The sequence below is a fragment of the Crinia signifera genome, chromosome 8, assembly GCF_055691185.1.
Source record: "Crinia signifera chromosome 8, ASM5569118v1, whole genome shotgun sequence".
Taxonomy (NCBI): Eukaryota; Metazoa; Chordata; class Amphibia; order Anura; family Myobatrachidae; genus Crinia; species Crinia signifera.
The window spans coordinates 19,845,244-19,872,462 of record NC_139224.1 but is presented as its reverse complement, the minus strand read 5'-3'; the positions used below and the strand labels follow the sequence as shown (position 1 = coordinate 19,872,462).

Sequence of the window (27,219 nt, the reverse complement as noted above, 5' to 3'; positions counted from 1 at the left end):
TGACACTCTCTTTTGCTGACACTGTCTTACTGTCTCTCTCTCCCTCACACTGACTCTCTCCCTCACTTTCTTGCTGACACTTTTCTTTGACCCTCTCTCGCCTTGACACTCTCCTTCCCTGAAACCCTCTCTCCCTGACACTGGTAGTCTCTCTCCCTGAAACTGTCTCTCCTTCTTTCTCTCCCTGACACTGCCTTTTCTCACTTTATCTCTCTTTGCCTGACACTGTCTCTCCCTGCAGGTTCCCTCTCCTTTCTATCTCTGACGCTGTCTTTCTCCTCCTGACACTGCCTCTCTCTCACTCTCTCACTACCATGGCACTGTTTCTCTCCCTCTCCCTGACACTGCCCCTTCTCCTAATATGACACTGACTCTCTCCCCCTGACACCTTTTACCTGATACAGTCCTTTCCTTCTATCCCCATGACTCTATCTCTCTCCCCCTGTCTCACTCTGAAACTGTCTCCCCCCCACTCTTTCCCTGACACTGTCTCTCCCACTCTCTCCCCCATGCCAATGTGTCTCTCCCCGACACACACTCTCTTTTTAACCCTCTCTCTTCCAGTGACACATTCTCTCCCTCTCTCCCCTGACATTGGGCCTGATTCAGCTTCAGTTTTACAAAGCAAAACTATGACATATCTTCCGCAGGCGGGGGCTGCCCAGAATGCAAAGTCTCTCCCCACTTTACGGTTGCAATCCTATTTCTCTGGTAGCGGCATGCCTCCACAGCCTAGCTATGAAGGCAGATCCAAGACTGCTATTTACAGGTGGCAGCAGCTGCCTGTGACAGCATGCAGCCACCGCAAACTCCCAGCACTGCTTTGCCATCCTCTGTCATCATTGAAGCTGCGGTTGCATTTTTCCAGAATGCAACTGCAGTTTGAGCTTCGCGTAAGCAAAAATTGACAAATTTTTGCACATTTGCTGAATTGCCCCCACTCCCTGACAATATCTCTTGCTACACTCTCTCCCCCTGACATTTTCTCTCTCTCTCCTTGACACTCTCTCCTTCCTGTCTCTCTCTGACACTGTCTCTCTCCATCCCTCTCTCCTTGACTTTCTTCCTGACACTGTCTCTCTCTCTCAGTCTCTCTCTCTCTTTCTCTGACACTGTCTCACCCTCTTTCTCTCCTTGACACTATCACTTTCGCTTGCACCTGTACTGTATCTCTCTTGCTTCCCCCTTTCTCTTTCTCCAACACCCTTTCTCTTTCTCTCTCCCTTCACATCCCTTTCTCTTTGGCTGATACCCTCTCTCTATCTAGCTAATCTCTCTCTTACTCTCATTCCCTTTTTTACCATGGAAAAACAGTGTGCAAGAGGGGGTGAGAGAGAGGGGTACCCCTTTCTCTCAACTTGCTCTCGCTCGCTCTCTTTTTCACGCCTCTCTCATTATCTCTTTCTACCCCAGAAGCCCACTTTGTCTCTCTCTCACTTCCCACACTCTCTCTTGCATCCCTAAGTGAAGGGGGGGGGGGGGGGTGTTTCCTTTAAAGATTTTGCTATGGGCCCCACAAAGTTTCAGATACACTCCTGGGTGTTTGTGATTTTGTACCCTCTCCGAAAGGAGAAAAAAAATCTTCCTATACCCTAGGTGTGACCATCAACCCCATCAAGGATTTAAAAGTATTGCTGGCCTATGTTTGATGTTGAATACTTTCCATCAATGGGAGAAAGGCAGATGGTTTCCCACCATCAATGATACAAAACTGCCTGATGGTTTTTGTTGCGACACAGAGCCTAGCCCCACCCCCAGGCTCTGATTGTCATGCAGCCCGGCAAATAGTAAAAAAGGGGTGGAACTATCAATGGTTCTTTTGCAGGTGGAATGGCACCCTGTTGCCAGGATCACTGCTACTGCTCTGCTGGAATGTCCTGCGCTGCGAACATGCCAAATGGGCACTCTGCAGCCTGCTCAGCACTGCCAGTAACAAAGCTGACTGTCCCTCCTCCTTTGCTCAATGTCATGATGTCATTATACTGTACGCACTGTGGGCACACTGGGCGCATTTGTGCCCTTTTTACAGCTCTGATTATTACCTTGTTATATGTGCCATTGTCTTTCTAGAACTATATTTGGCACTTGTGTAGTTTCACGGCGGCAGGCTAGGCTACGTTTTTAGCGTAGACTAAGCTAGGTTGTCAGCGTAGCCCAACGGCTGCCTATCGTAGTCAGCGTAGTGACTCCGCGGCAGCCCTGCGTAGTGTCCCTGTCAGGCAGTGTAGTCACCGTACTGTCTCCGGGAGCTGCAGCTCTGTCCCCGGCATCCCTGGCAAGCCTAGTGAGCGCCTCTCACACAGCATCGGTAACCACCAGATTCCCTGAGCTGGTGGACGCCGGTGGAGAGGGGATCACGCAGGTGCCGGCGGAGAGGCGCTCCATCTGCCTGAGAAGCATGAGCGTCTCAGGCGCTTGTGCGTCTCAGTAGATACGGCAACCCTGCCTGTGTCCACTTCAGGGAGACGGATAGGGTTAGGGGTTCGGTAGCGAGTGCGTCTCCTGTACAAAGGGGGGGGGGGGTGCGGTGCGCAAGTGCGTCTCATGCACAATAAAGGACGCATTTGCCAGTGCTCCATGTTACATACTGGCAAATGCCTCCATTTCAAACCCCCACTATCTACGCCAGCCCAAAGCATGGTGAGCCCCGCGGTAAGTGTCCTCCTGACCTGTTCATAAATCCACTATCCACGTCGGTCTGGAGTTGATTTTATAAAGTTTGGCGAGCGCAGTGAGCCACCGAGCCCGAAGCGTGGCGAGCGGTCGTGGATTACTTGACGTGTATTCAGAGTGCGCTCGCCACACTTTATAAAATGAACTCCACACCGACGTGGATAGTTGGGGTATGAACAGGTACCGTGTCCCCTCGTGGGGCTCGCTACGCTTGCCACGCTTCGGCCAGACGTGGATAGTGTGGGTGTTTCAGGAACACATTTACACCAGCCATATCAGGCAGGTTAAAATGGTCAATGGTTCCCACACAATGTAATAAGCGTTGACACAACGCTGACTGACTACGCTAACTACACTACTCTTATTCTGACTTACTACTCTCATTCTGCCGCCGTGAAACCACACAACTACCCTATATTTTTGTACTGTACCATGCCTGACAGTAAGCGCGTCATCCTTGTTGTATCCTTAGCTCCCAATGTAGCTCTGCGTGGCCTCGCTGCTCAGTCCAGCTATTACGACGAAATAATGACTGCTAAATTAGCTGTTGATGGAAAGTTATCTTCAAACTACTGGTCAACTAGCTGCACACAAACCCGTCAAGAACTAGGGCCCTGGTGGCGTGTGGACTTGGGGTCTAGAATGCACGTATCCTCTATTGCCATCACCAACCGTCAAGGCTGCTGCGGAAATCGCTTAACAGGAGCGGAGATCCGCATTGGCGACTCGGAAGAACAAGGCAGTATAAATAATCCCAGGTAAAAAAAAATAGGTACTCTTTACCTAGAACGGCGCCCGTCGCGGGCATCGCGGGTACATTTATGCCTGCCCGCGACGCGACCGACGCGATGCCCGCGATTTTCCCATTGAAAACCATGTTAAACCTGAAAAATCGCGTCGGTCGCGTCGCGGCCGGCCATAAACGTACCCGCGATGCCCGCGACGCGATGCTCCCGATTTCCCATAGGAAGCAATGTTAAAAGCCGCGATGGACCCGATTTTAGTGTTAAATGCCTCAATCCACCCGATTTGGCCATAGGAATCAATGTTAAATGGGCTACAGAGCCCATTAACCCTTAAATGTCCCCCCAAATTTTTAACGCCACCCCACGATCAACGCCAACCCGAAGCGTGGCGAGCGCAGCGAGCCCGCGAGGGGCGGCGGTACGCGTCCTACGACCTTTTCATGCCCTACTATCCACGTCGGCGTGGAGTTGAGAATAGAATAGTGTGGCGAGCGCAGCGAGCCACCGAGCCCGAAGCGTGGCGAGCGCAGCGAGCCCCGCGAGGGGACGCGGATACCTTCACAGGTAAGCGCGTCCCCTCGCGGGCTTCACAGGTGTCCGTGGCCACGCGGACACCTGTGAAGCCCGCGAGGGGACGCGCTTACCTGTGAAGGTATCCGCGTCCCCTCGCGGGGCTCGCTGCGCTCGCCACGCTTCGGGCTCGGTGGCTCGCTGCGCTCGCCACACTATTCTATTCTCAACTCCACGCCGACGTGGATAGTAGGGCATGAAAAGGTCGTAGGACGCGTACCGCCGCCCCTCGCGGGCTCGCTGCGCTCGCCACGCTTCGGGTTGGCGTTGATCGTGGGGTGGCGTTAAAAATTTGGGGGGACATTTAAGGGTTAATTGGGGCTATTTGGGCTCTGTAGCCCATTTAACATTGATTCCTATGGGAAAATCGCGGGCATTGAGGCATTTAACGCTAAAATCGCGGTCAATCAGGCTTTTTAACATTGTTCTCTATGGGAAAATCGCGGTAATCGCGGGTACCCGATTTTGATTTACCCGCGATTTACCCGCGATTTACCCGCGATGCCGCGATTACCGCGATTTTACCCGCGATGCCCGCGATTTCAATCGTGGGCGCCGTTCTAGGTAAAGAGTACCAAAAAATATATATTTTCTGTTTCCACAAGATTCAATTAGCTGCAAATTAATTGCGCCCTTCAGTAAGTAAGGCTATGCCACACGTACGTTACCGCTGGACTTGCAGTTTTGAGCCTGTTCTATGATCAAGGAGAAATCCAGGTGAAAAGGGCCCTGTCTGTTTCTTTTGTGCTGGGCCCCACAATTTGTTTTTATTTTTTTATTTATTGACAGGAGAATAAAGAGCGAAATACAAACATTTTACGATAAAGTAAAACAGCTGAATTTGTATAGACAATGAAATAAATGAAACATAACAGTAAGGGGAAAATATATTGAGATACAGATGGAGCATGCTTCATTCAGCGGGAGTCTAGCGGTCGGATCACCAACCGCCAGCCGACGGAAGGGGATGCGCGCACAAGAGACGCACGTGCATCCCCTTCTAACAGAGCTCCCTCCGGTCCCTGCCACCTCGCCGCCGGTCCCCGACGTGGTCCCCCACCTCCCCGCTTTCTCCCTGCCCGTCTTCCTGAAGCGGAGACGGGCAGGGTTCGCATCCCCCGCCACGCGGTAGCTCACGTGTCCCAGTCAGATGGAGCGCCATCTGGCCAGTGGAGGCAATCTGGTGAGCCCCAGGGCTGGCTGAAAGGCACTCCATCTGTATCACAGGTAGAATACCATGGGCTTCAACAAAGTCAGAAAATAACCAGAAGGGGCCCCACAATTTGTAATGGCAGCCCTGAACATTCATGTCGACATTCTGGTGTTGGCATAATAAGATACTGTACATACTATAAAATGTACTCTGCTCTAAAGATGTGGCCTATGCATCAGTGTTCCCTCTAAGCTGTGCGCACGTGCGCGCGCACACTCCTTGACGAGCGTGCGCACAGACATTACAACTGAGCGCACAAAGCAGCAGTGGTCCCTTTTTGCAGTTGTGGACTCAATTAATGTGTGTTTCACCCATTAACTACATTGTGTACTGTATTTTGAATGTTTAAATGTTTAATATAATTTTGAAGTAAAGTTAACACAAATGCTGAACGTCATTTTCCAGTTATATATAAGTGACGCACAAAAATGTAAAATTCATTCCAAAGTTGCACAGCCAAAATCTTTAGCCGCACACAGCCTTCGTAAAATTAGAGGGAACATTGCTATGCATTCCCCTTTATGCGCTCAGAATTTGATTTGCATGGCATTGTGCACTTAGCTTTCTGTTGTTTAGAAACAATCATGTCTATTGGTCCAGGTGCACTAAGATCGTCGGGAACAGCTTCGGGAACGGAGAGACTGTCTCTTTTGATTGCGATGGCATGGAAGGTCGCTTTGTCTCGATCACTGTTCCTGACCGCAAGGAGTCGCTGATTTTATGTGAAGTTCAAGTGTTCGCTGAACCAACTGGAGAAGGGAAACAAGAAATGTGTAAGTGGTATGTGGGTGCTCTGACCCTGGTGAAACACGTGTAAAAAGTATTCCAAAGTGCTGCGTCAACCTTCTCCAATGCAAATATGTTTTATATGACTTTTTGCCAATTTAGTCAATTATTGTATTGCATAAAATGCATATTGAATTATGTCATATTTTTTTCAGACCATAATGTGGCTCTTAATGGCATCGCCACCCAATCTAGCACATTTTCATCTTCGGGAAATGCTGAAAATGCCAATGACGGCTCGTTAGCAAACAATCACATTATGTCTCAATGTTCCATCACGCAACGAGAAGTCTCACCGTGGTGGATGTTGGACCTACTGTCAGCCTACAAAGTCTTCTCTGTAGTCATCACCAATCGGGTGTTGGAATGCTGTCAGGACCGGATTATTGGAGCTGAGATCCGCATCGGTAGCTCGCCGGAAAATGGGGGGACGTTAAATCCGAGGTCAGTCTCTTCAACATTTGTCCAGTGCTGAAGTCATTTGTGTTTCAAGTCAAAATTACGGCTCCCTGAATATGTTGGATATGACGTATGGTGAGCTGGATATGATGTATGGTGAGCTGGATATAATGTATAGCGAGACGGATATAATGTATGGCGAGCTGGATATGATGTATGTCGAGACGGATATGACGTATGGCGAGCTGGGTATGATGTATAGTGAGACAGATATAATGTATGGCGAGCTGGGTATGATGTATAGCGAGACGGATATGATGTATGGTGAGCTGGGTATGATGTATAGCGAGACGGATATAATGTATGGTGATCTGGATTTGATGTATAGGGAGACGGATATGACATATGGCGAGCTGGGTATGACAAGCTGGATATGACGTAGGGCAAGCTGGATATGATGTATAGGGAGACGGATATGATGTATGGCGAGCTGGGTATGACAATGCATATATGACATATGACGAGCTGGATAAAATGGATGACAAGCTGGCTATGAATATGTCCAATTTTTTGGGAGTATAACATATACTGAAAAGCGCATGACTTTGTTATCCAATCACAGCTCTCCTAGTTAAGCTGTGCTCTTGGAAAGTTGTGGCGTTCAGTCTGTCAGAGCTGCTGGGAAGTCATGAACACGGGAACAAGCGTCCCTGCAGGTTTGCAGTAGGGGTAAGAGAAACAATCTTTTTGCTGGGGGCACACTTACATCTAGCTCATCATATGTCATATCCAGCTCGCCTTATATAATATCCTCCTCGCCATATATCATATCCAGCTCGCCATATATCATATCCTCCTCGCCATATATTATATCCAGCTCGCCTTATATAATATCCTCCTCGCCATATATCATATCCAGCTCGCCATACGTCATATCCTCCTCGTCATATATCATATCCTCCTCGCCATATATTATATCCAGCTTGCCATATATCATATCCTCCTCGCCATACGTCATATCCTCCTCGCCATATATTATATCCAGCTTGCCATATATCATTTCCTCCTCGCCATACGTCATATCCAGCTTGCCATATATCATATCCAGATTGCCATATATCATATCCAGCTCGCCATATATCATATCCAGCTCGCCATACGTCATATCCAGCTCGCCATATATCATATCCAGCTTGCCATACATCATATCCTCCTTGCCATATATCATTACCAGCTCGCCATACATAATATCCAGCTCGCCATATGTTATATCCAGCTCGCCAAACGTCATATACAGAGAGCCATAATTTTGACTTGAACGGCCCTTTATACACATGTCTTGTCTGGCTTGGACCATGAACTGCTATGATGGCCTGAGAGGTTCACCATTGAGCTACAGTACTACTAACTGACCACTAGATGGGGCTGATAACATGAATCACTGTGAACAGAAATAAGATAGACGCACACTGCACAGTATAACAAACATTTGCTAAAGGCCTCAGCTGAAGGCCTCACACTGTCCCATAGGAATTTATAATCTATTCTAACCCAATCACAGAGAAACAGACACCTGAACTTTTTAGACAGAAGTCATATCTTCTACCAGTTTTTTTTGAACTGAGGAAATAAATCTGTCCATCCAGGAGACACCAAACAAATATAGGACCACAGAAGATTCCCCTAAATAATGCACGAGTGAACAAAAGGCAAAACATTATGTCCTGTTTTCCCAAGTCCATGTCCATGTTCCCATGTCGGGCTTCTTAGAAATCAGAGAATTCCAGGGCATTTCCTACCTCGATATCTGGATAGCAACACACTGGCATATCTCCCAACTATTTCGATTTTCATGGGACCGTCCCATGTGCACATTGTCTATTCACAGCAGGTAGGGGGGCAGGGGTATGGCCAGCAGCTCACAGAGCTCTGGCCATACACCCAAGGTGGCAAAACATGGGCATGGCCTCGTGGGACCATCATTACCGTGAAGCCATGTCCCCTTTTGAATAGTCGCGCCCCTTACCGGGAGCGCGGCGCCCAGAGTCCCACTTTACATATATCCAAAAGTTGGGACATTTGGGAGAGAAAACAACCTAGACCTTTAACAACAGAGGAAGGATTTCTATTACCCCCTACTGGAAATTCTATTGCCCCTACTGGTAATTCTATTGCCCTCTTCTGGAAATGTAGTAATAAGTGATCTTGTTTCATATATTTACCTTGTTGACCAATGAGTTGTATCTACAGATGTGGGGTAATATCATCCATGGAATCTGGAGAGTCCCTCTTCTTTTCCTGCGATGGAATGGCCGGCCAGTATGTGACAGTGACAATTCCGGGACGAAGAGAACATCTTATTCTCTGTGAAGTGCAGGTCTTTGGGGTCCTTGAAACAACCAATGGTGAGAATCACATGTTGCCAAACAGAGAAACCTAAAGCAAATCCTGCCCCAAATCGGCGGTAAGGCGCCACCGATATCACAGACTGAGGCCATCGCTGCCCCTCCCTGCCACAAAATGTCCTTGAACAACCAATCACGGATAGTCTGATGCCAGGCTGCTTATGATGTTGCAGGACCTGTTTGTGAACATCGGTACATTACAGACCAGTGTAAAGATACTTCCAGACGTCAGTTAGCTCCTCAGTGCGGTGACTGGGAGGTGACTAGGAACACACACAAGAAATGTCCATTCTGTGTGCGTATTGTGGATGCCTTGTGGGGGCTTCGGCACAAGCAGCTGCATGCAAATTAGGAGGTCGTGGTCAGCCAATGAGGCCGCACTTGCCACAGGGCTGGTGCAATGTCTGATGATGCAACCGATGGTGACGTCTAAGTGGTTATCCAGACCTGATGCGAATTCACAGGCCGGGCGATTATCGATAGACTGCGCACGGATTGTAGTAGCGCGCATGCGTGAGATCATGCTTTTTGAGCACTGGCTGTACGCAAGTTGATTGACAGGAGGACGGTGTTTGTGGTGGTAACCGGCACACTATTTTATTCTCCCACCACACCCTAGTGGATGGTAGGGCATGAAATACCCCCTGTCGGCACATGTCAGCTCAAAAAACAGTGGGAAAAACCCCACGTCGACCTTTTTTTGGCTGTCAACCTAGACACTGTCAAACTAATGACCTGTCGAACTAATGACCTTTCGACCTAGACCCATGTTGACCTTTTCTCATGTCGACCTAATGACTGTCGACCATCATGCTGTAGACCAAATGGCCGCATCCCATTACAGCCTGTATGGATGCTATAAGTGGGCATCGCAGGCTTTGCACATTCTGCTGCAAGGAGTCCTGGAGTGCCTGTCTCTCCACCGCCGTATCCCCTCGCAACCATGTCAACTCGCATGTCGACAAATCATTTCGATAGTCGCCGACCATCGAATGATTTCTTCAGGCCACACAAATATAAGAAAAAAGAAGAGAAAGAAGAAGAGTGTCCTTTAGGTGGGTGCACCTCTAATAAACTGACTTTTAAGAATTAACCTTTATTATTTATTTATTAAAAGGCTGCGAAAAAAATGATTTTAAAAACATATATCGACATATACAGTTGGGATGACACACATAAAACAAAGGTGGCGGGCAGGGATTGCTCTGTTATAATCTTTATTGACAAATATGTAGGATGTTACATTCAACAGTGTTTCAGACAGGCTGATCCGTGCAGTGGATTGGTGGTTTCAATACTAATACCAATCTCTTCCTGCTGCCTGGATCTATGTTTGTCTGAACTGGGTAATCGTACCCCAGTATGTCACAATTAGCTCCAATGAGTTTGGTGTGAAAAGTAAGGGTTGTTGCCCGTGGGTTGCACCCAATATAGTGGGGTGCACACTGGGAAATCAACCCGGGTCTCCCAGATAAAGGTGAGGAAGCTGAACTGCGAAGCGTGTGCCGCCTAGCGGTGCGCGGGCAGTTGTGATTGCTCTCTTTATTATTTTCTATACAATGCATTTTGATTGACTGTACGTTCCAGCAGTGACCTGTCACTGAAGCCCTTATCAGGGCTCTAACTCCGTGGTGTGCTCCCAGCAAGAGACCAGCAGATGTGCCTCCAGTGTTTGAGATTCCCCATATATCTATCAGTGGGACACTCCTGGTGTAGTTGCCCTGTTCATACTTACCTATCTGCAGATTACCATTCATGGTGGCAGTGGGTTTAGTAGCAGAGTAACACGCACAGATCTATCCAGCACTGAGATAGCCTCCACTAGGGTTATCCCCAGGGGTTGAGGTCCCTCTGATACTTTACAGAGCGACACCCCACATAATTATCCAGAGACCACGTGCACTTTATCGATCTGCAGATTACCATTTGGTGGCAGCATGTGCAAATAATAATATATAAAATACTGGTCCAAGATACACCTAGTGCTGAGATATTGTGCTCTGGAGGAGTTGCTAATCTGCACATTACCTCATATGGTGGCAGTTTGAGTGACCAACAGTGACACCACCCAGTTAGCCCCTATTTAGGCTTTTTGTTGAGGTTTATACAGTAACACTCTAGCCTACCTTTATCTGGGAGACCCGGGTTGATTTCCCGGTGTGCACCCCACTATATTGGGTGCAACCCATGGCCAACAACCCTTTCACACCAAACTCATTGGAGCTAATTGTGACATACTGGGGTACGATTACCCAGTTCAGACAAACATAGATCCAGGCAGCAGGAAGAGATTGGTATTAGTATTGAAACCACCAATCCACTGCACGGATCAGCCTGTCTGAAACACTGTTGAATGTAACATCCTACATATTTGTCAATAAAGATTATAACAGAGCAATCCCTGCCCGCCACCTTTGTTTTATGTGTGTCATCCCAACTGTATATGTCGATATATGTTTTTTAAAATCATTTTTTCGCAGCCTTTTAATAAATAAATAATAAAGGTTAATTCTTAAAAGTCAGTTTATTAGAGGTGCACCCACCTAAAGGACACTCTTCTTCTTTCTCTTCTTTTTTCGTGTAATTCTGCCGTGTCCAAGGGTAGCACACCCATGTTCCCTAGAAACCAATATATTCCAGTGGATGCATTAGGGGTCCGGTCACTATTTTCTGTCTTGTGGGAATGATACCCTCCCCCCCCTTCCACACAAATATAAGTCAGTGGAGACTGACTCCTATCTGCGGGCTTCCGGCCTAATGCTGGCCACACATCAGACCAACTTTCCTCCAACCATCCAACTAGTTGCTTGGATGGAATAAAAATCTGGTACTAGATAGGAGCAAATGTAATATTTACTTCAGAAATTTGCTCCCAAAATCTGGATAAGGACAAAAATTGTCGCTCAGGCACGTAGTTCAACTACAGGTGCTGTAGTTGAACCTGTGTGATTTAAACAATTTGACCACCATGTTTTTGTCCATCTTCCTGGGTTTGTGAGCACATTTCTGATTGTCCCTTGCTCCCATACACTACCATATTTTTATTCCATCCAAGCAACTAGTTGAATGGTTGGAGGAAAGTTGGTCTGATGTGTGGCCAGCATAAGACGGGGCGGACGGATGACGTCACGTGACGTCTGTCGCCCGCCCCTGGCACACCTCCTCCGCGTGCGGACGCGTGGGGGAGCGAATCAGCCATAATGACCCCCTAAATGTGTCCTTCACCAAGCATAACTTTGTCCTTTAGTATTAATGTATTATCTGAATGCTGACATGCGAATCTCATATGTGCAGACGATCCAGATCAAAACTTCTAATTGTTAATTAACTTTAATTATTATTTTTTGTTCTAGGACATTCTCTGGATGGAGATCGGCAAGTTCTAAAAACTCCACACGGAGGTAATGTTTCATCTGGCAAAACAATATGTATAGCAGGACAGGGCCCTTATGCAGATGTGGTTGGAGGTGCTATTGCTGCTTAAGGTCCATACACACCGGGTAATTTTGCCCATTGTGTATGGAGAACGATGATGGGGAAAATCACTGGGCTGAAAAAGGTGCAGTGAATACACCCTTAGTGATTTTCACCCGTTTTAGCGATTTTCCCCGGGGTAGATGACTTTCCATAGCAGGACACTATGGAAAGCCTTCCACTCCCTCGCGCATCTGCTGGTAATACCAGCAGATGCGCGGCCGGGCCAGTGATGATGCGAGAGCGCGCACCAGCACTCACCGCTCATTGCTGCCCCGTACACACTGGGCGGCTGAAAGCAGCTCAAACAAGTAAACTGGGCGGCTTCCAGCTCAAAGTCGCCCAATGTGTATGGGCCTTTACATAGACACAGCTGTGATAGCATTAATACAGCAGGGGGCGCCATACAGCATTACTATAGTAAAACAGTAGGGGGCGCCATACAGCATTACTATAGTAAAACAGTAGGGGGCGCCATACAGCATTACTATAGTAATACAGTAGGGGGCGCCATACAGCATTACTATAGTAATACAGCAGGGGGCGCCATACAGCATTACTATAGTAATACAGCAGGGGGCGCCATACAGCATTACTATAGTAATACAACAGAGGGCGCCATACAGCATTACTATAGTAAAACAGCAGGGGGCGCCATACAGCATTACTATAGTAATACAGTAGGGGGCGCCATACAGCATTACTATAGTAAAACAGCAGGGGGCGCCATACAGCATTACTATAGTAATACAGCAGGGGGCGCCATACAGCACAGCATTACTATAGTAATACAGCAGGGGGCGCCATACAGCATTACTATAGTAATACAACAGGGGGCGCCATACAGCATTACTATAGTAAAACAGTAGGGGGCGCCCATACCTCCTGCTGCATTACTGATCAAAGTTGCATTTAAGTACACAGTATTGGATCTTCCCCCGCTCCATCGACCGGCTGTGTGACCCATGGGTCCGTGCAAGCCGGCCGCTGCATCTGCACCAGTCATCACAGGCTCAGAGTGGGCAGAAACTTACTTGGCGGTGCGATAGATGAAGGCGTATCCGGCCTGTTGCTGACATCACACATCCGCCTAGCATTTTCCCGGACACTCCCCACATTTTCCTAGGTACGCCTACATTTTTATAACCACTCCCACTATACTGCTGGTTACCACCCCCAGACGCCTACTTCCTGCCAGTCGCCTTGCGGATGGAGCGCGTATAGAAATATTTGCAGGCTTTCATCGCAGGGCGGCCTCCCACATGCATGCTGCAAACCTTACGTATGTGCGGCGTATCGATAATTGTCAGGTGTAAATAGGGTCCACAGCGACAACCGGACCTGAATGAGATATGAAGGCTTGGTACATAGGTCCGTTAATCATGTATTACACTACGTTTATGTTGTGTGTGATATAATCCTCCAGCGCCAAATTTGGCATTGCAAGGGCAATCGTCTCAGTCCAGTCTCTACAACTACTTTGGGGAACCAAGGAACGCCATAGACGGTTCTCTGGCCAGTAACTACTCTCACATACAGTGCAGTCAGACTGTGCAGGAGATGAGCCCATGGTGGACGGTGGCCCTGAAAAGTGTCTCCACTGTCTTCTCCGTGGCCATCACTAATAGACGAGACTGCTGCTGGGAACGTATTAACAACGCAGAGATAAGAATTGGAAACTCCAAGGAATGGAGAGAAAACCCCAGGTACTGTACAACTTCCTAACTATGAGCACAATACTACAATACTCTATTACTGTACAGTAATAGAGACATCTATGTTTTCATGATGCTGAGGAACTAATACAACCTATAAAGGCCAGGTCCAGCAGGGAAATCACTGGACCATATCTGGATACACACTTTAAAGGGATGTACACATAGGACCTTATGTCCATGCGCACCCATGCAAATCCGCACGGGTGCACAATGTTTCTTTCCTGCACATGTGCCGTGTGCGAGCGGCCGCGACAAACAGAGTGTTCGCCGGGCGCTGGCACCCATCAGTGTGGGCAGGGGGCGGGTAGTCGCTCCCATGGGAACACCCAGCGATTCATGGGCATTCTCATGTTAAAGGGCTGACGACGCGGGTGCTGGGGGCGGGCAGCTGACATCCCCGCATATCAGCTGCCCGCTATGTTCCCCTCCAGGACACATGGTCATTGAGCTGGGTGGCATTACAGCACTATATTCACTTCCTACCAAGCCAACAAGAATTAGGCCCACTATACATAGATCTGAGGCACGGCATACAGACCAGAGACACAATATATATATATATATATATATATATATATATATCTGAGGCACGGTATACAGACCAGAGAAACTATATACAGATCTGCGTTTGTGATTACTTGTTCTGTTCTGATCAGGTGCGCTGTCATCTATTCCTTGGGTCCCGGAGAGACTGGCTTATTCAGCTGCAATGCGATGGTAGGGAAGTATGTCACTGTGACTATACCAGACCGCCAAGAGAAGCTCTCACTCTGCGAAGTACAAGTATTCGGCCTTCCATCATACCTAAGTGGTAAGTGTTACCTGAGTGTGCTGTATGTACCATGGAGGTTATTATGGTTGGTTGATTAATTTACATGCACACAATACAGTAACTAGGAGCAGTGTAATAACTAGTAGCAGTGTAATACAGTAACTAGGGCAGTGTAATAACTAGTAGCAGTGTAATACAGTAACTAGGAGCAGTGTAATAACTAGTAGCAGTGTAATACAGTAACAAGGAGCAGTGTAATAACTAGTAGCAGTGTAATACAGTAACTAGGAGGAGTGTAATAACTAGTAACAGTGTAATACAGTAACTAGGAGCAGTGTAATAACTAGTAGCAGTGTAATACAGTAACTAGGAGGAGTGTAATAACTAGTAGCAGTGTAATACAGTAACTAGGAGGAGTGTAATAACTAGTAACAGTGTAATACAGTAACTAGGAGCAGTGTAATAACTAGCAGCAGTGTAATACAGTAACTAGGAGGAGTGTAATAACTAGTAACAGTGTAATACAGTAACTAGGAGCAGTGTAATAACTAGCAGCAGTGTAATACAGTAACTAGGAGCAGTGTAATAACTAGGAGCAGTGTAATAACTAGTAGCAGTGTAATACAGTAACTAGGATTAGTTTAATAACTAGTAGCAGTGTAATACAGTAACTAGGGCAGTGTAATAACTAGTAGCAGTGTAATACAGTAACTAGGAGCAGTGTAATAACTAGTAGCAGTGTAATACAGTAACAAGGAGCAGTGTAATAACTAGTAGCAGTGTAATACAGTAACTAGGAGGAGTGTAATAACTAGTAACAGTGTAATACAGTAACTAGGAGCAGTGTAATAACTAGTAGCAGTGTAATACAGTAACTAGGAGGAGTGTAATAACTAGTAGCAGTGTAATACAGTAACTAGGAGGAGTGTAATAACTAGTAACAGTGTAATACAGTAACTAGGAGCAGTGTAATAACTAGCAGCAGTGTAATACAGTAACTAGGAGGAGTGTAATAACTAGTAACAGTGTAATACAGTAACTAGGAGCAGTGTAATAACTAGCAGCAGTGTAATACAGTAACTAGGAGCAGTGTAATAACTAGGAGCAGTGTAATAACTAGTAGCAGTGTAATACAGTAACTAGGATTAGTTTAATAACTAGTAGCAGTGTAATACAGTAACTAGGGCAGTGTAATAACTAGTAGCAGTGTAATACAGTAACTAGGAGCAGTGTAAAAACTAGTAGCAGTGTAATACAGTAACAAGGAGCATTGTAATAACTAGTAGCAGTGTAATACAGTAACTAGGAGCAGTGTAATAACTAGGAGCAGTGTAATAACTAGTAGCAGTGTAATACAGTAACTAGGATTAGTTTAATAACTAGTAGCAGTGTAATACAGTAACTAGGGCAGTGTAATAACTAGTAGCAGTGTAATACAGTAACTAGGAGCAGTGTAAAAACTAGTAGCAGTGTAATACAGTAACTAGGAGCAGTGTAATACAGTAACTAGGAGCAGTGTAATAACTAGTAGCAGTGTAATACAGTAACTAGGAGGAGTGTAATAACTAGTAACAGTGTAATACAGTAACTAGGAGCAGTGTAATAACTAGTAGCAGGGTAATACAGTAACTAGGAGCAGTGTAATAACTAGTAGCAGTGTAATACAGTAACTAGGAGCAGTGTAATAACTAGGAGCAGTGTAATAACTAGTAGCAGTGTAATACAGTAACTAGGATTAGTTTAATAACTAGTAGCAGTGTAATACAGTAACTAGGGCAGTGTAATAACTAGTAGCAGTGTAATACAGTAACTAGGAGCAGTGTAAAAACTAGTAGCAGTGTAATACAGTAACAAGGAGCAGTGTAATAACTAGTAGCAGTGTAATACAGTAACTAGGAGCAGTGTAATACAGTAACTAGGAGCAGTGTAATAACTAGTAGCAGTGTAATACAGTAACTAGGATTAGTTTAATAACTAGTAGCAGTGTAATACAGTAACTAGGGCAGTGTAATAACTAGTAGCAGTGTAATACAGTAACTAGGAGCAGTGTAAAAACTAGTAGCAGTGTAATACAGTAACAAGGAGCAGTGTAATAACTAGTAGCAGTGTAATACAGTAACTAGGAGCAGTGTAATAACTAGGAGCAGTGTAATAACTAGTAGCAGTGTAATACAGTAACTAGGAGCAGTGTAATAACTAGTAGCAGTGTAATACAGTAACTATGAGCAGTGTAATACAGTAACTAGGAGCAGTGTAATAACTAGTAGCAGTGTAAATACAAGAGAAAAAGAAAGATGTCCTGTGTTGGTGCACCAAACAGAAGTAAAATGTAACTTTTAATAATTCTTTTAAGAACTGCGAGATAAAATGTTAACATATAACAACAAACAAGGGTAGGGTTCACACAATTTTTAAAACCAAGGTGGCAGGCAGATGTTGCAGAGGTGTTTTTGTGTAATACTGTATTTCACTTTTTAGACAGTGTGTGTCTGGTCTGTCCAGAAATAATAATCTGGCAGGCCAGTTAACGTGTCTGAGAGTGGGTTAAAGAAAACCTCTTATTATAGCTCTTAGTGACACGGGTTCTTGTGCGTTCATACGGGATTATTGCCCTAATGAGGTCCCAATGCCATCAGTGGGGATCCACTAGCGCTGTGAAATTCGCACAGTCTGTGGATGAGTTTGTAAATCTAACTCTCGAGGAGGAGCCCTCTGAGGTTATAACCCCCTCTGATGGGCGCACTAAACCAACATAGATTGCCCTGTGTGTGCGTTTATCTGGCGTGAAGACACTCTAAGATTTGCACGGGTGTCAATGCACCCCAGGGTATCTAACTGCGATGATCCAGGTGGAGCCGCCTCCAAGAGATTACACGTTCTGGACAGTCAACACCGTTGTAGGGGCTGTCACAGTGTGTCACTCTTTCCTGGATAAAAAAGCTCCCTCTGTTCCTATGCACTTAGCCAGTACAGATTGCCCAGTGTGTACAGTCTCTAGCGTGGAGACGCTCCAATATCGTGCCGGTGTTGGTACACCACCGGGGTAACTGACTGTGCAAGGTCAATTGGAGCCGCCTCCAATTGGTTGCATATGCTGGACAATATGCACGGGTATGGGGGCTGTCGCAGCGTTAAACTACACACAATCAAAATACATTAGTAAGAAAAATAACAAAAGTAGCAAACATCTGCCTGCGCACCGCTAGCCGGTACGCGCTTCGCAGATAATAGCTTCCTCAGGGCCAAAAAGCGACCGACCAAAAAAACCTCCTTGTACTCTAGTAGCAGTGTAATACAGTAACTAGGAGCAGTGTAATAACTAGGAGCAGTGTAATACAGTAACTAGGAGCAGTGTAATAACTATTAGCAGTGTAATACAGTAACTAGGAGCAGTGTAATAACTAGTAGCAGTGTAATACAGTAACTAGGGCAGTGTAATAACTAGTAGCAGTGTAATACAGTAACTAGGAGCAGTGTAATAACTAGTAGCAGTGTAATAGAGTAACTAGGGCAGTGTAATAACTAGTAATAGTGTAATACAGTAACTAGGAGCAGTGTAATAACTAGTAGCAGTGTAATACAGTAACTAGGGCAGTGTAATAACTAGTAGCAGTGTAATACAGTAACTAGGGGCAGTGTAATACAGTAACTAGGAGCAGTGTAAGAACTAGTAACAGTGTAATACAGTAACTAGGAGCAGTCTAATAACTAGTAGCAGTGTAATACAGTAACTAGGAGCAGTGTAAGAACTAGTCACAGTGTAATACAGTAACTAGGGGCAGTGTAAGAACTAGTAGCAGTGTAATACAGTAACTAGGAGCATTGTAAGAACTAGTAACAGTGTAATACAGTAACTAGGGCAGTGTAATAACTAGTAGCAGTGTAATACAGTAACTAGGAGCAGTGTAATAACTAGTAGCAGTGTAATACAGTAACTAGGGCAGTGTAATAACTAGTAGCAGTGTAATACAGTAACTATGGGCAGTGTAATACAGTAACTAGGAGCAGTGTAAGAACTAGTAACAGTGTAATACAGTAACTAGGAGCAGTGTAAGAACTAGTAACATTGTAATACAGTAACTAGGAGCAGTCTAATAACTAGTAGCAGTGTAATACAGTAACTAGGGCAGTGTAATAACTAGTAGCAGTGTAATACAGTAACTAGGGGCAGTGTAATAACTAGTAGCAGTGTAATACAGTAACTAGGAGCAGTGTAATAACTAGTAGCAGTGTAATACAGTAACTAGGAGCAGTGTAATAACTAGTAGCAGTGTAATACAGTAACTAGGGGCAGTGTAATAATTAGGAGCAGTGTAATACAGTAACTAGGACAGTATGGATGATGTAATGGTTAACATTACTGCCTCACAGCGCTGAGTTCATGGGTTTGATTCCCACCATGACCCTAACTGTGTGGAGTTTGTATATTCTCCCTGTGCTTGCGTGGGTTTCCTCCGGGTACTCCGGTTTCCTCCCACAATCCAAAAATATACTTGTAGGTTAATTGGCTCCCAACAAATTAACCCTAGAATGTCTGTGTGTGTGTGTACATGTGGTAGGGAATATAGAGTGTAAGCTCCACTGGGGCAGGGACTGATGTGAATGTTCAAATATTCTCTGTACAGCGCTGCGGAATATGTGTGCGCTATATAAGAAACTGTTAATAAATAATAATAACTAGGGGAAAGGCCGCCATCAGGGGGTACTATGGGGACGGGATGCAGTTAATATCCCGGCGGTCGGGATCCCGGCGTTCAGAATCCCGACGCCGGAATCCCGACCGCCGAAATCCCGACACATTCTCCCTCCGTGGGTGTCCACGACACCCCTGGAGGGAGAATAAATTAGTGTGCCGAGCGTAGCGAGGCACCGGGCCCGCTGCGTGGCGAGCGCAGCGAGCCCGCAAGGGGGGGCGATCCACGTCCCCCCCTTGTCGGCATTTCGGCTGTCGGGATTCCGGCGTCGGGATTCTGAACGCCGGGATCCCGACCGCCGGGATTCAGTACTGAATCCATGGGGACAACTGTCCCGGGCCTGGCCACTCTGACAGAGGGTAGGGCCCGGGTCGCTCTGTCCACGCAGCCCGCACGGCCGCCAACTACACATGCCCCATGGCGGTTTGTCTGGCCGCAACCTGTCACACTGTCACATGACCCTGGCCGGAGCCTCCACCTGCTGTGCGTCGAGCAGCAAGGCTGTTATAAATATTAATTGAGCCCCTTTTTTTCAGGTAGTCACCTAATATTTGTTACTGCCTTGCTGCTTGAGCCTGGGGGGAGGGGGGGGGGGCTGTCTGACTAGGGGCAGTGTAATAACTAACGTAAGTGTAATAACTTGGAACACTGTAATAACTTGTAGCAAAATAATAACTAGGAGCAGTGCAATATATTTATTTATTACCAGTTATTTATATAGCGCACATGTATTCTGCAGCACTTTATATAGAATATTTGAACATTCGCATCAGTCCCTGCCCCAAGCTTCTTATGGGTACAGGTACCTTCTCTCAGCCTGTAGGCCTAAAAACCTGAAATGGGCCACATGGATGAAGCCCTCCCTCTCTCTCTCCATCCATCCATACCACCAGGATCCCTTTACCAGCTTTTACTAAAAGCCCAAACTCCTAATAGAGTCTGTTTTTAGGGGAAGTGTAATAACAAGGAGCCGTATAATAACTAAAGCAAATCACTAGCTTGGAGTCATTTAATAATAAGTATCAGTGTAATAAGGAGCAGGGGCGGACACTTCCCGGCTGCTACTGACCCCGGCCTTGCGCAGCGTAACATGATGTCAGAGGTCACGCTGTGCAGCCTGCCTGACGATCACCGCAAGGCATCCTCCAGTTCCTCTAATCAACATCTTACTACCTCCGGACTGGGTCCTGACAGCTGCACGCTCGGGTCCTCTCTGTGTTGCACGGCTTGGGACCTCCTCTACTGTGCACCAGCTCCTGACCGCTGCACGCTCGGGTCCTCTCCTCTGTGTTGCACGGCTTGGGACCTCCTCTACTGTGCACCAGCTCCTGACCGCTGCACGCTCGGGTCCTCTCCACTGTGGTGCACGGCTCGGGACCTCCTCTACTGTGCACCAGCTCCTGACCACTGCACGCTCGGGTCCTCTCCACTGTGGTGCACGGCTCGGGACCTCCTCTACTGTGCACCAGCTCCTGACCACTGCACGCTCGGGTCCTCTCCACTGTGGTGCACGGCTCGGGACCTCCTCTACTGTGCACCAGCTCCTGACCACTGCACGCTCGGGTCCTCTCCTCTGTGTTGCACGGCTTGGGACCTCCTCTACTGTGCACCAGCTCCTGACCGCTGCAAGCTCGGGTCCTCTCCACTATGGTGCACGGCTCGGGACCTCCTCTACTGTGCACCAGCTCCTGACCGCTGCACGCTCGGGTCCTCTCCTCTGTGTTGCATGGCTCGGGACCTCTTCTACTGTGCACCACCTCCTGACAGCTGCATGCTCGCGTCCTCTCCTCTGCGTTACACGGCCCGGTCCTCCTCATCAGCGCACCGCCTCCTAACAGCCGCACACCCAGCTTCTCTCTGCATTGCACCTCCTATTGCCTGTGTCCAGCTCCTGCCTGCTTGTAAGTACACTGCAGGGCAATTGATTTAGGGTTAGAGGGGGGATTAAAGTTCACCATTAAATTGATTAACTCAATCCCGGGTATCCCAGGAATAAGCATTATTCAATTCTAAATTTCGGGATTGAAAAAATTCCCCGGGATTGGCATCCCTAGTAATACTGTATATCTTGTAGTATACACTATGGTGCTGAGGTATAGTCAGGTAATACCATATATCTTGTAGTATACACTATGGTGCTGAGGTACAGTCAGGTAATACCGTATATCTTGTAGTATACACTGTGGTGCTGAGGTACAGTCAGGTAATACCATATATCTTGTAGTATACACTGTGGTGCTGAGGTACAGTCAGGTAATAGCATATATCTTGTAGTATACACTGTGGTGCTGACACTTTTTAGACTGATTCTCGTTGGTGCATGTTTTCCATTTTACTCTTACACTTTTAATCCTAATTCTGAGTATTATATAGGTACATATCATTTGGTGACAATCTCATACGCAGACCATTTATCAACATGTTCTATAACTTCATTTTTGTATTCTTATTTGTTTGTAGAAAAGCCTCCTGGTGTTGTACAAGGAGAAGGTAAGAGGCAATTCATTCTAGTACCAACTATCCATTACTCCGGGAATACAGTGTAGTGTACAATGCATGTTTGTATGTTTCTACATATTTCATGTAATACTCCCGGGGGAGCTGTTGCGGTGGAGGGGGCAGGCAGCAGGGTCCGGCCATCTGGTGGTAGTAACGGGGGGCGGGCAACTCTCAGCCAATCAACGCCCGGCCCATCGTTTCAAAATCTTCAGCAATCGCATCCCGCCGCCGTGCAAAAAGCCACTACAAGCTTCAGCCTCCCAGCTGCGGCTCGGACAGACCCCGCTGCCCACCACTACTATGAGCTGCCCGCCCCCCTCTGGCCGGACCCCCACTGCCTGCCCCTGGGGAAGGAGGTTCCAGGTCAGGTGGTTTGATGGCCTGAGGGGACATCAAATTGAGGCGATTTGGGCTGATTTCACGCCACGATTCGTCGTAATCGGCCGAAATCGGCTCAGTGTATGGGCAACTTAAAATCAGTGGCGGCTCACAGGACACCTTTGGCAATACGATTACTGAATGGGCATGATTTTAGTGTCCTTGCTAGACATGGCTTCCACCTGTCTTTCCTGTGATGAGTTACTACTAACGGTGGGCATGACAGCTGGATCAGAAGTGCCCATACGAGCAATTTCTCCATCTGTCCTCTTTAGAAGATTTGAAACATCTCCCCCCATAATCCAGTATCGGATGGTGATATTGGGGTAGGTGTATGAAGCAGTGGTGAGGGAGGAGAAGTGATCCAAAAGAGAAGTGGTCCATGGCAACCAATCAGCACTGAAGTAACATCTATAATTTGCATAATATAAAATTATACAGAGCAGCTGATTGGTTGCACATAGAGGGGGTTTGCAGGCGCACTATGCACTCATTACTTCTATCATATATTCCTTTTATATTTCATTTATGAGGTTGTTAGCATACATTTGGCCAAAGATATGTACCTGCCCACCACGTTAAGGTCACCTCTTTGGAGCAGGTCCCTAGCACTAACATCGCACCGTGTATGGGAGCCTTTAGAGTTGGTTGGTTGGTTGGTACTTTATCTCCTTCCACTTACAGTACATAGCCCCAAAAAGCTGTTCTATATGAATAGATTGCTGTGAATATAAGGAATATTTGTATATTTACTGAAGCTGCTTAAACAGGCAAATGGTGGTGTTTCCCAAAGCAGCTAATCAAAAGCTCGTTTTCTAGAATTCAAGAGAAAAATGATAGCTAGAATCTTAATGGTTGATATGGACAACAGCCCCAATTTTCTGTTTTATCTATCCTATAGTGTCTGGTAGTGAATGCCCACGGTGAAATGGTAAAATCTCTTACACATCCCCGTTATTTCTCCCGAAAGCCGATTTCCACATATCTCACCTTTTTATTGTAGGTCTCACAGGGAAATCATTGATGTTCCTGGAGCAAGGAGTCCGGGATTATGCCGTCTTACACCCAAGCAAACCCGTAGACCTGAGGCACTTCACCCTTTGCCTCCGTGTTGCCACTGAGCTCTCAGGAAACCGGGAGGTCATATTATTCTCCTACTACAACAATGGGGTGGATTCCCTGAACGTATGGAGAGAGCTCAATGGACAACTGTCCCTGTATCTCGGCAGCAGTGAACATGGTGCAATATTCTCCTTACCTGGTCTCACCGCACTCGGCACACACATCTGTGTGACCTGGCAGTCGTCTTCGGGCTTGACCTCCTTTTGGGTTAATGGAAAACAGTCTGTGAGGAAAATCTACCAAAAGGGCCATGAAGTTTCTCCAGGGGGCATGGTGATCCTGGGACAGGACCAGGATGTACTGGGTGGGAAGTTTGAGGACAAGCAAAGTTTTGTTGGTGAAATCTCAGATGTCCATCTCTGGGATTACGTGTTACCGCCCAGCGACATACAAAATGTCTATAATAATAATTGGGCCGCCCCACTGGGGAACGTCATCAATTGGAGATCTATTAAATACACTTTATATGGAAATGTCAAAGCTCAGTGAATGAGGATATACTGGGTTTAGGCCACCTATGATGCCCAGTGCCTATCTATTCTGCCACTGAAGATTAGTCTCTCAGAAACCCCGATCTCCAATTTCCAAGAGCTGATGCCACCTGTATGTAGTGAATGCGGCCGTTTGGTGGATTCACTCAGAGGGGAGTGATGTCACTTTGGTGTCATAGGGTCCAATACCGCCAGACTGCGCACAGGTGCATAGGTAACAAGTACCCTATAAATTGGGTTTGTTGAATAAAAAAAGAAATCCTGAAAGGATCAACAGAATTATTCTAATAACTGCAATGAACAGATATATTTTTTAGATAGTGGTAATATCTTTCTTATATCTTGTGTGATAATCATAATGACACATTAATATTACTATATACCTAAAATAAAGCATTACTCCTGATGTTGGAAGGGCTGAGGTGTGACTCTTGTGCAGTGCTCCAACAAACTGTGGTGGGTGGGGGGGGGGGGGACACAGATTTAAATATGATGGTATTATTGTTATCCCTCATTACGAAGGATAAATTGTGCTCCTGCCAATCAGGTCCTCCTAACTGACATAGGTGACAGCTGATTGGCTGGAGCACCGTTGATCATTCATATCCAGGGATAAGATTATTTTGGCCCGTTGCATGGTGGGATGGCCGGGGGCGGAAATGGGGCTGGATTATGGGAACTCCCAGCGTTTTATGGGCGTCACCATAAAAACGATGGGCGTTCCCATGGGAACGCAAGCTGGCCGATGCCTGTGGGGGTGGGCGGCTGAAGTCAGTGGACACCGAAGGAAATAAAAGTCAGTGAGACTGGCTTTTACTTCCGAAGGCCGGAGAAATCATTCGATGGTTGGCGCCCATCAAATGTTTTCTCCTGCTAGCGGATTTGTTAGCGAACACGTCCCCTCGCATGTTGCCAAGGATATTCATGGCTGGGGAGGGGCGGGGGTGACAGGTCAGCACTTGACAAGCGCCGAACTTTGCTGCTTACCGAGCCAACAAGTAGAATTAGGCCCTATGTACGAGAGGTGCGCTCTGCGCTATTTGTGAAAGTGGTGGTCGGGGAGTATGTACACGGTTAGCGGAAAATAAGTTACCCACTTCAGAAGAGCGCTCTGTGCATAGAAGCGCATTCTGATGCTCCGAATAAGACAAAAGATGCGCTCGTCACTTGTTAAATAGAAATGTCGGTACTCTTTACCTAGAACGGCTCCCATCGCGGGCATCGCATGCCATTATAATGGCATGCGATGCGACCAATGCGACGCCTGCGATTTCACATAGAAATAAATGTTAAAATGTAAATTGCGTCAAAAATCGCATGCGATGCGACCGACGCGATTTTTTACCTTGCGATGCCCAAGATCCAAATCTTGGGCGACGTTCTAGGTAAAGAGTACTGAAATGTTTATTTCATAAATTCCCCCAAAGGTGGTGCTAGAACTATCCAGTAGGCTTATACAGTAACCATAACAATAACCTGCACACAAATGGTTAATACACTCACTCAATATTTATTTTAATTTAACAAATGACTAGCGCATCATTTGTACTATCTGTAGTTTATATGACAGCTTCTGCAATGTACTATCACTTTCAGCTGTGACCGTTTATACTTTCACTTTGAGCTGTGACAGTTTTAGCCCGCAAAATCTCCACCCTTATTCAGGTCTTGCAAGTCAACTAGAATACCCCCCCCCCCCCCCTCCTTATCTGCTTCTACCTCCAATATCTGTCTTCACAGCTCTCTCTCTCTCTCTGTCTCCATATCCAGCAAGTCTGAAACAAATCAGTGTCCCTGCAAAAATTCAAAAATTTATATCACTTTCTGTTATGACATCTTTAAGCACACAGAGGAGTAATTTGGTCCATTGAGTGGCTTCTAGTGGTCAGTGTTTTTGCTTCACCTCATAGAGGTAAGGAGTAGTTAGCCATAGATAGATAGATAGATAGATAGATAGATAGATAGATAGATAGATAGATAGATACAGGTTGAGTATCCCTTATCCGAAATACTCGGGTCGACGAGCATATTGGATAAGAATTTTGTCAGATTTTGGACTATTTTTTTTTTCTACCATACTTACCTGGTCCCCTGGTAGCGCCCCGATGTCCACGGTGTCCTCTGGCGTCCAGGGTGGCATTCAGGATCCTCTGCAGCGTCATCTCCGGTCCCAGGGGTGCATTGCGCGAGTGCAGGAATAAGGGAGACCCAACCTGTGTATAGATTATACACAATATAACAAGGGTGCGCCAATAGTAAATGAAACCATAACATTTAATCAGCAATCCATATTAATAAGAAAGCCTTTATACTATGTACAACAGCCGGCGGTACAGCGACCACAAGGAAACCAGCTTATTGATAGAACACAAGCTAAAGACAGCTTACTGCTGGGTAAACTCACATCTCCCGAACACTAGGCCATGTGACAATGCGTTCCGTCACCAGGACTTCATCAGAACGCTGGCACTAGTATCCTTCCTCAGAAACAACCATATATGGGCACATCATTCTCCATCACATTTACGGTATAGTCAGGGCCGCCGAGAGGTATGCCGGGTCCCGGTAAAATTTGGGGGGTGCTACAATGAACACTACCCTCCAGCAACCCCGGGCCCAGGTAATTAGTACCCGCTGCCCCCCCCCCCCCCTTCTCGGCGGCCCTGGGTATAGTGCTTACATTACAAAAACAAGCACATTTAAAACTGCAATTATACAATTAAAAACAATACTTTTTTCTCTATTTGCAGTTGAATATTTGGTACTCTTTACTTAGCACGGCGCCTATCGCGGGCATCGCATGCACTAAAAAAACGGGTGCGATGCGACCGACGCGATGCCCGCGATTTCCCATAGGGAACAATGTTAAATGTCTCAATGGACGCTATTTTGCTGTTCAATGCCTCAATGGACCCGATTTTTCCATAGGAAACAATGTTAAATGGCCCACAGAGGCCAAATAGGCACCCTGAAGTGTGAAATGTCCCCAACAATTGTTAAAGCCACCCCACGATCAACGTGCCACCCCTACGCGTCCTCCGACCTTTTCATACCCCCACTATCCACGTCGGCGTGGAGTTGAGAATAGAATAGTGTGGCGAGCGCAGCAAACCACCGAGCCCGAAGCGTGGCGAGCGCAGCGAGCCCACGCGGATACCTTCACAGGTAAACGCGTCCCTTCGCGGGCTTCGCAGGTATCCGCGTCCGCTCGCCACGCTTTGGGCTCGGTGCGCTCGCCACACTATTCTATTCTCAACTCCACGCTGACTTGGATAGTGG

General features: G+C 46.7%; 1 protein-coding gene across 2 annotated transcripts in view; it reads left to right on the top strand.

Annotated features, from left to right (window-relative positions):
• The window catches only part of LOC146025831 (uncharacterized), a 54,117-nt gene extending 29,763 nt beyond the window's left edge, over positions 1 to 24,354 (top strand). For both annotated transcript variants that reach the window (XM_083155920.1, XM_083155919.1), the window contains 9 exons: positions 3,146 to 3,431; positions 5,803 to 5,975; positions 6,144 to 6,432; positions 8,638 to 8,792; positions 12,146 to 12,193; positions 13,693 to 13,972; positions 14,641 to 14,795; positions 21,911 to 21,940; positions 23,331 to 24,354. In XM_083155920.1, the coding sequence (XP_083012046.1) occupies positions 3,146 to 3,431; positions 5,803 to 5,975; positions 6,144 to 6,432; positions 8,638 to 8,792; positions 12,146 to 12,193; positions 13,693 to 13,972; positions 14,641 to 14,795; positions 21,911 to 21,940; positions 23,331 to 23,938 (2,024 nt within the window). In that variant the 3' untranslated portion in view covers positions 23,939 to 24,354. The remainder of the gene's footprint in view (positions 1 to 3,145; positions 3,432 to 5,802; positions 5,976 to 6,143; positions 6,433 to 8,637; positions 8,793 to 12,145; positions 12,194 to 13,692; positions 13,973 to 14,640; positions 14,796 to 21,910; positions 21,941 to 23,330) is intronic.
• The last annotated feature ends 2,865 nt before the right edge of the window (positions 24,355 to 27,219 follow it).